General features: G+C 44.2%; 1 protein-coding gene across 1 annotated transcript in view; it reads left to right on the forward strand.

The window, feature by feature from the left end:
* LOC311107818 (ankyrin repeat domain-containing protein 50-like) overlaps positions 1-12,178 on the forward strand; it is a 36,157-nt gene that overhangs the window by 13,840 nt on the left and 10,139 nt on the right. Inside the window, exon 2 of the mRNA XM_084150375.1 lies at positions 6,210-6,445. Within this exon, the coding sequence (XP_084006501.1) occupies positions 6,210-6,445 (236 nt within the window). The remainder of the gene's footprint in view (positions 1-6,209; positions 6,446-12,178) is intronic.

Here is a 12,178-nt window from a genome sequence, read left to right on the forward strand (position 1 = left end):
ATTACTTAAAAATCATACAATGTGATTTTCTGGATTTTTGTTTTAGATTCCGTCTCTCACAGTTGAAGTGTACCTATGATAAAAATGACAGACCTCTACATGCTTTGTAAGTAGGAAAACCTGCAAATTCGGCAGTGTATCAAATACTTTTAACTTGTGTCCGGCCCGAAGCTTGCGCAAGCAAACTTGCAACATTGTATAAAATATTCTGGGCCCTCAGAGTTTCCCACTCCAGTGAGCTCGGGACAGACAAAGCTGTAGGCTATTTTTGCAAGGGATAAGAAGTAATCAGGTAGGCCTATTTTATTTTATTATTTCCAGCGCATAAGAGCATGACATTTTTCCCTTTCACGCTTTGTGGTTATCAAAAGATAGAAAGATGTTTCAAATACATTGAGGAACTATTGTAATTCTCAATGGATGTTAAAACAGACTTTGTTTGCTTGCTGTTTGAGGTGAAGGAAACATTACTTTGAGAAGCTCCACAGCTCATTAGTGGCGGTGTGTTATGCCAAATCAGAAATACTATCAGATCCCCAAATGGGCACATAAATGCCTACATTTGCGCGCAGGCCAGGTAGCCTATAGGCCTACTTCTATCTGTAATCAGGTGCGCGTCCTTACTCAACATTGACAGGAGCGCATTAATATGGAGTTAGTCCCCCTTTACTGCTATAATTGCCTCCACTCTTTTTGGAAAGCTTTCCACTAGATGTTGGAATATTGCTGCAGGGACATGCTTCCATTCAGCCACAAGAGCATTAGTGAGGTCGGCACTGATGTTGGGCAAGTAGGCCTGGCTCGCAGTCGCCATTCCAATTAATCCCAAAGGTGTTTGATGGGGTTGAGGTCAGGGCTCTGTGCAGGCCAGTCAAGTTCTTGCACATCGATCTCGACAAACCATTTCTGTATGGACCTCGCTTTGTGCACAGGGGCATTGTCATGCTGAAACAGGAAAGGGCCTTCCCCAAACTGTTGCCACGAAGTTGGAAGCACAGAATCACCTAGAATGTAATTGTATGCTGTAGCATTAAGGTTTCCCTTCACTAGAACTAAGGGGCCTGAACCATGAAAAACAGCCCCAGACCATTATTCCTCCTCCACCAAACTTTACATCCGCCAATCCCAGATTCATCCGTCGGACTGCTAGATGGTGAAGCGTGATTCATCACTCCAGAGAACGCGTTGACGTTGCTTCCAGAGGCAGTTTGGAACTCGGTAGTGAGTGTTGCATCCAAGGACAGACGATTTTTACGTGCTACGCGCTTCAGCACTCGGAAGTCCCGTTCTGTGAGCCACTTCGCAGCTGAGCCGTTGTTGCTCCTAGACGTTTCCACTTCACAATAACAGCACTTACAGTTGACCGGGGCAGCTCTAGCAGGGCAGAAATTTGATGAACTGACTTGTTGGAAAGGTGCTCTTCAGTACGGGCCATTCTACTGCCAATGTTTGTCTATGGAGATTGCATGGCTGTGTGCTCGATTTTATACACCTGTCAGCAACGGGTGTGGCTGAATCCACTAATTTGAAGGGGTGTCAACATACTTTTGTATATAGTGTATGTAATGGGGAATTGATAGACACTAACAACGCAAACAATTCACACAATGAATTAATGAAACAATAAATGTGCACAAATTGGCGGGAGAGAGTGCATTCTGGAGAGAGACCTGCATTGTGCATCTTAGCCACACTCCCCTTCTTCTTGCACTGGAGCAGGTTTTCATCAAGGATCTCTCTGTACTTTGCTCCATTCATCTTTCCCTCGATCCTGACTAGTCTCCCAGTCCCTGCCACTGAAAAACATCCCCACAGCATGATGCTGCCACCACCATGCTTCACCGTGGTGTTTCCAGACGTGACGCTTGCCATTCAGGCCAAAGAGTTCAGTCTTGGTTTCATCAGACCAGAGAATCTTGTTTCTCATGGTCTGAGAGTCCTTCAGGTGCCTTTTGGCAAACTCCAAACGGGCTGTCATTGAGGCAGGCTTTTACTGAGGAGTGGCTTCCATCTGGCCACTCTACCATAAAGGCCTGATTGGTGGAGGGCTGCAGAGATGGTTGTCCTTCTGGAAGGTTCTCCCATCTCCACAGAGGAACTCTAGAGCTCTGTCAGAGTGACCATCGGGTGCTTGGTCACCTCCCTGACCAAGGCCCTTCTCCCCCGATTCCTCAGTTTGGCCGGGCGGCCAGCTCTAGGAAGAGTCTTGGTGGTTCCAAACTTATTCCATTTAAGAATGATGGAGGCCATTGTGTTCTTGGGGACCTTCAATGCTGCCAAAATTTGTTGATACCACAGGTGGACTCCAATCAAGTTGTAGAAACATCTCAAGGATGATCAATGGAAACAGGATGCACCTGAGCTCAATTTCTAGTCTCATAGCAAAGGGTCTAAATACCTATGTAAGGAAGTTTATTTGTATTTTTAATAAATTTGCAAACATTTCTAAAAACTTTTCGCTTAGTCATTATGGGGTATTGTGTGTAGATTGAGGATTTTTATTTATTTAATCAAAACTTAGAATAAGGCTGTAATGTAACATAATGTGGAAAAAGTCAAGGGGTCTGAATACTTTCCGAAGGCACTGTATATAACTGCTACTGCTCGCCCAAAAAAAATATTGGTCGATCAACAGCCTATCGACCAAACAATCGACCAGTTGACTAATTGGGGTCAGCCCTAGTCTTGTCCAGGACTGGAGTCTACACAGACCGGTGTGCCATAGCTAAATCAGAGCTACAGTAGGCCTATATGTAAATAAGCCATTTGTCACACGGGCCTGCCATCATTCACTTTGAACTGGACTGTGTGTTTACAGGCAGTAGCAGATGCACGACTTTAGATCATTAGAACGCATTCGCCAAAAGCCACAAAATACACCTGAATGGATTTCTACAAATATGTAAATACCACAGGAGTCTCTTACATTTGGGAACTTTACAGTTGTATTGATCAAACAACCATGAAAAGGTAGGCTCTCTCCCTCCCTATGCACATCAACAACAGGATCAACAACTAATGTTAGCCAGAGCGAGATTAACTAAAATCTAACTTTTTCAGCTTGTAGTTGGCCGTCAAAATTGCACTGATAAACGATGGGGAATAGTCGCAAGCTTGTCCTTTTGCAGTTTGCCAACTGACGTTTTAATAATGAATGGGAAGTTGCCTGCCTCCCCATCCATTTGATCAATGCCAAATACATTGGATTGACAACTAAGAGATATGCTAACTGTGGATAAGTCGTTCAAGTTCAACATAGCTAGCTAGCAAAGTGATTCACATTTCTTGCTAGCTAACCAACATGCATCTCTAGCTGTAGCCACAGAAAAACTATATGGGGGGGGGGGGGAAGTCGGCCACTCACCCAACGACATGACATCCTCCCAGCAGCTAGCTAGTTAGCTAGTCTAGCTAATGTTAGGCTCTGTGTTTTTAGCTCGCTAAATAAATAGCTACATAAATAGATAACCTAGCCTATTAGCCACATTATGACTGACTTGTGATCATTGTCCTTGCTAGTTTGATTGTATTGACATTCGTTCGGTTTATTTCCAAAATATTGAGTCATTGAAACTGAATCCTGAATGGCTGGAGGCAGCAAACAATATACCAGACCAGCTGTTCCACTTTAAGGTATACATGAGTAATGTGCATTTTCCAAACTGGGGGCTGGTTGCTTTTTCTCTGTCTATCCCCTGATGGGGCATGAGTCAGCTGTTGTCATGCAGTATTTTTCTGCTAAGCTCTCCTGACTATGGAAAGAAGCTGAGCAGGCTAAATGGAGTCTCTAAATTAAGAAATCCAGGTGCGCCATTCAAATGTATTCTCCTAACGAAGAGTCTCGTTCGGTTTCCACTGAGCCCTGTGGAATGCTAGTAGCTATTGCTTTTCAATGGGGTCTCTGCAGTGAGTCGTTGACTCATCTGCAGCTCTATGCCATTAATAGAATGGTGTCATGGCCGGACATGTATATTGGACTTGAGCCAGTCTCCCTGCGCCATTGTATGACGGGGGAAATTTCAGGCTCAGCGCCCACTCCATAAAAGCAGCTCAGTACATTTGTAAGACGCGGGCACTGTGCCCAGTGCTGCCTTTCGGCCCAGACATCTTCACTAAACATCGCAGTGAAACACACTTTGCACAATGTGGCCGGGCCGTGAAAGACGGGGACCGCAGCACAACAGATGGCGGGTGCATTAGGCACGTTTCACATTCTCTTTCTTTCTCAAAATGAAAATTGGCCTCAGCTATTGGCAAATGTCGAGGACAGAATAGGAAAACCCCAAATAGTTGGTGTTAAGGTCTGAGGAACAGGATGCGTCACAAATACACTCCTCATTGGCTGAGGTACTTAGGAAGTTAGTCTGGCACCCAGCCCATTGTTGTGTTCATTTCAAGCCCCTGTCCCCTTCCTGCAGGAAAGTCAGTTGTCAACAGTTCTGAAAGCAGTTGATTTTTAGGGAAAGAATGGCTCTTTGTCTCGTAACAAGGCCCGCATTGCTGTCACTGTGAATTTGTTTGTCTCTGCAGTAGTTTGGAGCACACAAACTCTGCAGATTGACATTCCTCTTGGCTGGTTTCCCTGCCTGTACTGCAGATTCGACGTGGGGCTGCAGTCGTCAGAAAGAGTAATCAGCCATTTTTCTCTGAGATGGTGCGATGTAATGATGGAGCTTGCAGGTTGATGACTGCGCATTGCCCTCCCTTTCTTGCACTTCAGAAAATGAGCTGCTGGAAAATAGAGGTTTGGAGGGCAGGTTTGGCTGGAAAGTGTTTGCTAAGCCCTTGGAATTGCAGTCTGACTTAAAGTAACATTTAAAAGGCTCTAATTTGGGGATCAGCGAGGGCATGCATAACTAAGGGCTGTTTTAGCGGTGGTGGGAATTTACAACAGCAAAATAACAGTTTCAAGACAGGAATCAGGCTGGGATAGCAGCTCTGTACACAGGCACTAAAGTCTTGCCAGCACAAACATGTGGTTGGAAAATAACGGGAACAAATACAGGGCTGGCATCATAGCATTTATGCACACAGTCATACTATGCATTATCATTCCAGCAAATGGGATCTTCACTTTCCCCTTTGGCTCGCACGCTTATGTTATTTCAAGGTCAATGCAGCATTTAAACCCTTGGGTTTGTGAGTATAGCTGAGGGTTGATGTGGTTTAATGCTGTACATTATTCACAGTGCATCCAGGCTGTTTTAATGGGTGGGTGTACAGTCGTGGTCAAAAGTTTTGAGAATGACACAAATACTAATTTTCACAAAGTCTGCTGCCTCAGTTTTGATGATGACAATTTGCATATACTCCAGAATGTCATGAAGAGTGATCAGATGAATTGCAATTAATTGCAAAGTCCCTCTTTGCCATGAAAATGAACTTAATCAAAAAAAAACATTTCCACTGCATTTCAGCCCTGCCACAAAAGGACCAGCTGCCATCATGTCAGTGATTCTCTCGTTAACACAGGTGAAAGTGTTGATGAGGACAAGGCTGGAGATCACTCTGTCATGCTGATTGAGTTAGAATAACAGACTGGAAGCTTTAAAAGGAGGGTGGTGCTTGAAATCATTGTTCTTTCTCTGTTAACCAAGGAAACACGTGCCGTCATCATTGCTTTGCAAAAAATATCTCATAACACTGAAGCAGCGAACTTTGTGAAGACCAATACTTGTGTCATTCTCAAAACTTTTGACCATGACTGTAGGCTCAAACACTGACAGGGAGTTTTAACGACTCTCTAAGTATTCCCCTGGCTATTCCAGACAGTTGTCGGCCATGTAAGCGTGGCTTGTCTTCATTTGATTCATGTGAACCTGTCTGTCTGTTTTCAAGTTCAAATTCAGATGAAATTCAGTTATTTTCTCTCACATTTTCTCTCAGCAGCCGGCTAATAAAAAATCTAGAGGATCGAGTCTATATGCACTGTTATACAGTCTATATGCAGTGTTATCTGTACTGCAGGTTTCAGTTTTGGGGAATGCATTTGCACTGTGAAGGCCTGTCAAGGGCCTGAAAGCTAAACTGTGGATTGAGAGACAGTTTCTAAGATACAGTCAAACGTTTGATACAGACTGACATTAAATCTATTTTTGTTGTAGGTAGGCAATCATCCTCACCTCTCCTCAACAGTATCAGCATGCTGTGGGAAATGTTAGGTGCACAGAGAGATTTCTAAATCTTTCCTCTTCTCTTTTGCCCTACAGGTGTGTTCTCCTCCCACTCTTGAGCGCCAAGCCACCTCAGCAGGCCCTCTTCCTCCTGGTAGACTCTATCGACGAAGGATGTCAGCTGGGTGAGGGGGAACAGAGCTCTTCAGGTTCAGGCACACCCAGGACCATTGCTGAGCTCCTGGCCAACCACCACGAGTTCCTCCCGCCCTGGCTCCTCCTCATCTGCTCAGCACGCCGACAGAACAAGGCCATCACCAAACTGTTCACAGGTCTGAGTAAATTTGTTTGGGTACCTTTCGGGTCGGGGGATAGGGTTTTCATCAGATTTTGAAATACTTTGTTTTCTATTTATTTTGGGATCCATATGGTGAGGCTTATATACAGCATTTGGGATGTGTTGTTTAGTATATTCACTACGTAATGAGTCGTTTTTCACAGAATAATGGAAAATGTATCGCAGAACACATTTTTGTTCCCTTTAGACAGCACACATGGCCACACAAACAAACAATTAACGGGGATTTGGCATCTTGTATTGACACTAGTCTTGAAGAAGAAAACAGCCTTTTAACTGCTTTTGTTTGCATACATTAAGCTGATGTTTCTCAAGAGATATATGGATTTCCCTTGGGTCTTCTGCAAGGCAATCCTAGCAAAATGCCTTTTCAGTTATATTTAAACTCTTACTGAGCAGGTTATGCCATTTTCTTCTGGAATACAGATTATTCTATTACGTGTCGTGATAAATGTCAGCCTTTTCGGCAGCTATTAAACAAAGCACATGTCATGCTGTGCTTCCTGCCTCGTCGGCTCAGCGAATGCTAATTCGCTATAGATTTGAGCATCATGAAATGCTAAAAAGATTAGGTCCTGCCACAGAATACCTAAATATCACGTTGTCTTGCGAAAACGACTACTGCTCTATGTGCTATGACAAGCCGAACTAGCGGCCATTATCTATTTGTCAGAATACCAGCCCTCTATTGGGTGATGAGCAGAGAGGTTGGCGTAACATTAATCAAGCCAGAGAGAGAGTGTGGGTGTAATACCCTCCACAGAGCCTGCACTGTTATGTGTCCCCTTTAGCTCTCCAAACACAACATGTGGGGGATTCGGATGCCCTCCTGTTGCTGCTTGAAACATTATGTAAAACCCAATTTAAAACAGCCCTGTTTATTCTGTGCTCTGTTCAGAAAGTGGTTGCCAATAACAATTAGGGTTTCTGCTGAATTGAATTCCTATGCTATGCTAGTTTAGGTATGTATTACTGGCTGTGGGCAGGATTAACGCAGGGAAGCTGGCACTTTTGAACAAGAAGATTCATAAGTACTGATTCATATTCTGCCAAATAACTGCAAATATTAATAAGCTGGGCAAACAACTCAAGAAACGTCTAGAGAGATTCAATCATATTTACATACGCTGTATGAAAACACAAACTTAGAGCACGGTAAAGGACTTTTGCAATCGTGAAGGGATAGGGTTTTGGAAGCCTGCCTGAAGCTCCTCTATGGCAGTGTTATGTTTTGTACGTCGATAACATGAGCAGGAATTTGAGAGAGGATTCTTAAATCAATATTTTGACCCTTGTGTGGACCAGCCATGCCAATTCCGATGGACATAAAATAGATATGAAATTGAAATGTAAGCATTGCATTGAGACAATCAAATGTAACAGTTGCTGGAAGGTCTGCAGAGGCATTAATTTCCCATTACACTAGTGACCTGGACCCCCTGCCTAACAGTATTGATCTAACCGAACATAGCAGCCGATGAATCATAGCTCTGTCATGTCTCCTTTCCGTACTGTTCTTAGCCCACAGAACACACAGATACATTGCACACATTGACATGAGTGGAAGGCTTTGTCGGTTATTCAATTCATCATGAGCGGAAAGTTATCAGAAAGTTGTGATTGCCCCCAACCATAGATCCGTATCAGTGGATTTCATGAGACAACAAAGGTTGGTGATGGAATTACTGCTGGTATATGCCACCAATGTAAATCCCACATGATAATCCTTATCAGGAAGCATTATCAGGAAGTTGCTTCCTGATATAATTAATAGTGATATTAATAATTACATGCTTCTCTCTGCTTAAACAGACAGCCCTGTCTTTTGGTTGTTTTGATATGGTTTTATTGAGAGGAAGATTCACCATGGAACAATCTGATAAACAACAGTTATCTCGTGTTTTCTGTTTGACTTCCCTTCTCTCTTTCCCTTTTGTTGTCTCTTTGATAAGGGCCAAGCCCATGTCATAGCCTACTGTCACTTTAAACGCCTGACATAATAATAAAAACAGGGAGATACGTTTTACCCGTCTGTTGCAGATGGAAAATGAACATGTCAATATGTGTTTTGAAATGCTCCTAGCTATTGTATCAGTCACAGAATCAGTCTACACCCGATAGTGGCTTGTGCTTCTGAGTTTCACCGCTGTAATAGGTGTAGCATTCACAGAACTACACAGAAAGCAAACTCAGAGTTTCTTGATGTAGTCAAGCAATTCGTTTTTGTTTAGTCTGTGTTCAGTGTTGTGCGTTTTCCACACCATCAGCAACCATTCAGCTCTGCAGCCCCCCACACACATGCACGCTTACTTGATCTTCCATTAGACACACCCACTTATTTTAACAGCTGTGCGAATACTCACAATTCCTGTAGAGCTTGATGAGGCCAAGCGCACACTAAAAATAGTCCTCCATATTGTTTACAAGGCCAGTTTGTGTTGGCAGAGTACTGCCAGAGTGCAGCGTCACGCTCTCTGCAAAGCGACCGCATGCGCCTATTGGAAATAACCCTTTTGTCCTGAGCGGAGGAGGTGTTTGTAGCCCAGTACACACTGTTTTGTGGTTGTGGGAACTTTGCGGTCTCATGAATATAGTGAAGATTAAGTTTGGGGAACGACTTCTGACTGTAAGGTCATTTCAAAGCTAAAGGTCATTGGGTAGGCCACCATTCAGCTCAAATAATCCTAGAGAATATTTTGGATGGTATCCCTAAAAATGTTGAAACTTGGGTTACCATAGAAATTGACTCATTTTATAAGGGGAAACACACTTTTTCATGGCTCTGAAGTATCTCAAAGGATTTCCGTTATTAAGGATTCTTTATTTTTTTATTTTTTTGAGGTGCAAACTTGGATCTCTCTCCTATTTTTTATTTTTTATTAAGGCGCATAAGGTTGTACAGGCTGCTTTTCTAAAGTGTTTGTGTGTGTCAGAAGGCCTGTGGTAGAAAGGTTGACTTCCCCCCCTGTGTTCTCTGTGCTACTGCCATTGTTGGAGAAGTGAAGTGGAAACTCTTAGGCAGCAATTCTGGTTGTGAGCCGGGTGGAATCTGTGCCAATTTAACTGGGCCTCCGGCAAAAGGAGACCAGAGAGAGGGGGACCTGGAAAGGCCTTTTAAACAGAAACAGCCACTTGTTTTTTAATTGCGGATATCTTCATCACTTTAACAACTCTCTCGCTGAACATCTCTGCAATAGATTTGGCTTGAAGGTTAACATGATCAGGGTTTAAGATGGAAGCTGAAAGAGCTTCTTCCCGGACTGTCCGATTGCCTTACTATATTTGCACTGCACTCTTTGGAAACAGCGGGCATCCTGTTGATGCTGAAACATTTTAGTCTTGACTGATCATGTGAAAACTGATTGAGAATGCATGATGCAGCCCTGTCTGGTCTCCCTGTCAGAGTACAGTAGAACTGTAATGATGGATACCATCTGCCCAATAAAGTTCTCAGTAGAGTATTGGCTGACACACACACACACAGTATGGTATTCTCTTTTTGGCTATGTATAGCAACTGGATTTTGAGACAGGCATATTTCAGTTTTTTCACCCAGGAGTGGTGGCTGAAAGCCTAAACCCTTCCAGGGGACATTCTTCTGCCCTCCATAGGGAAATAATATGCTCCACTTGTTCATTTCTTTATCGAGGTAACATTTATCCATTGGGCTATTGAGCACCAATCTTTCCCATAACAAATGTCTACCACATACATACTTGTTACTCCCCCCACACGTGTGTCACCATTTATGCAGCATCCGTTCTCTGAAACTGTGGTTTTAATCAGCAGCTTTTGTTTCCTTCTCACGTCTCTTCAGAGAGAGACTGTAGCCCACCCTAGTGAGGAGCTGTAGGCCACCCTAGTGAGGAGCTGTAGGCCACCCTAGTGAGGAGCTGTAGCCCACCCTAGTGAGGAGCTGTAGGCCACCCTAGTGAGGAGCTGTAGGCCACCCTAGTGAAGGGCTGTAGGCCACCCTAGTGAAGAGCTGTAGCCCACCCTAGTGAAGAGCTGTAGCCCACCCTAGTGAGGAGCTGTAGCCCACCCTAGTGAGGAGCTGTAGGCCACCCTAGTGAGGAGCTGTAGCCCACCCTAGTGAGGAGCTTTAGGCCACCCTAGTGAGGAGCTGTAGGCCACCCTAGTGAGGAGCTGTAGCCCACCCTAGTGAGGAGCTGTAGGCCACCCTAGTGAGGAGCTGTAGGCCACCCTAGTGAGGAGCTGTAGGCCACCCTAGTGAGGAGCTGTAGGCCACCCTAGTGAGGAGCTGTAGGCCACCCTAGTGAGGAGCTGTAGGCCACCCTAGTGAGGAGCTGTGCCTCCTCCTCCTCTGCTCCGGCCGTGAATGGACCATTCTCTGCACCAAGGCCAGGTGACAGGCCTGATTTACCACCACTGACCAGAAATGAAAATAGCAGGCCCCTCCAGCCCCCACCATAGCTCTCAGACCAGCACTTGTCTGCAGACCCAAGCTTGGTTACGAGGGGCTGCAGAGCATAGGACCCCTCCACAAGAAGGTCACCATGCTGGGAGTTGTTTTCTTCTTTTTCAGGCAAATGGGAGGCCTCACTATATTCTGGCCTGCTGACAACACAAATACGGCTATAAAGCATCGAGGACTGTTTATTTATTCTACACCAGGAGTGGAATGCTCCCCAAAGAGGGATGAAGATGGTGTTTGGACGGCCTATCATTAACCAGCAGGCTCCACTTTCATTACATATTGTCATAGATGTAGGAAGCTCGGATGTAGTACGGATTATGTAAAATAATTAGAAATGGGAGGGATGTCAGTGGAAGTGACCATTCAAATAACTTAGTGCTAGATATGTGGACCACTTATTTGTCAGGAAGGTATTGCTTACAGGATGCATAGCCTCAATGGACTAAAATATACTTAAAATGATAACATCAAGTTGTTCTATGACTATTTAGATATGTTTGTTTTGGTTGCACAGTCTAATACCTTTGAGGCCATCAAATTGTTAACCATAATAAGATATAGGTTATAATTATCTACTAACTTCAGAGTGGCCGTTAACTTAATAGTTGCTGAGTTGGTGTTTACAGATTGTGCATCAGGTTTGTATGCTGGTTAGTCTCTGGGTCTGCGTGTTGAGCGCTACTTGGCTGCGCTGAAGATAACCATAATCCCTCTGAATGCTGTATTTACCACGAGCAGTCTGACAGCCAAGCAAATTACAGGTCTTCTGTGTCTGTGTATCTATAAGACCTTTGGTGCTGCACCGCAGAAACATGACTCGAGACATGGTTGAAGAACTCTCTTTTCCTTCTAGGTGATGGCCTTTGGTATGCAGCATGGCCCTGCCAACGATCCCAGTTTCATATAACAAGATTAGTATTATTTTTAGGTTTCTGTATAGAGAGGCATGTCGGTTCTCGTTTCGATACAGGGATCTTTAATTAGGTCTTAATTTGATTTGAGGAAAATAAATGCCCTATAATTCCCGGCACGCCAATAGTTTGCCTTGCAACGGGGGGTAATGTGTGCTAAAGACAGGGTGGTATGCCAGACTGCCTCCGACTCTCATGCCAAGAATAACTTTGCAAGTACCTGATTTTACAGCGAGCTCTGTGAACATTCCATGGGCTGAGCTTTAAATCTGGTGTGTGGACATGCTGAACAAAATGGTTCCAGACTCCCTGCTTCACGCCGATAGCAGATACAGGTTTATTTGAAGTGACTTGATGG

Source organism: Coregonus lavaretus (assembly GCF_964263955.1).
Source record: "Coregonus lavaretus genome assembly, chromosome: 32".
Lineage (NCBI taxonomy): Eukaryota > Metazoa > Chordata > Actinopteri > Salmoniformes > Salmonidae > Coregonus > Coregonus lavaretus.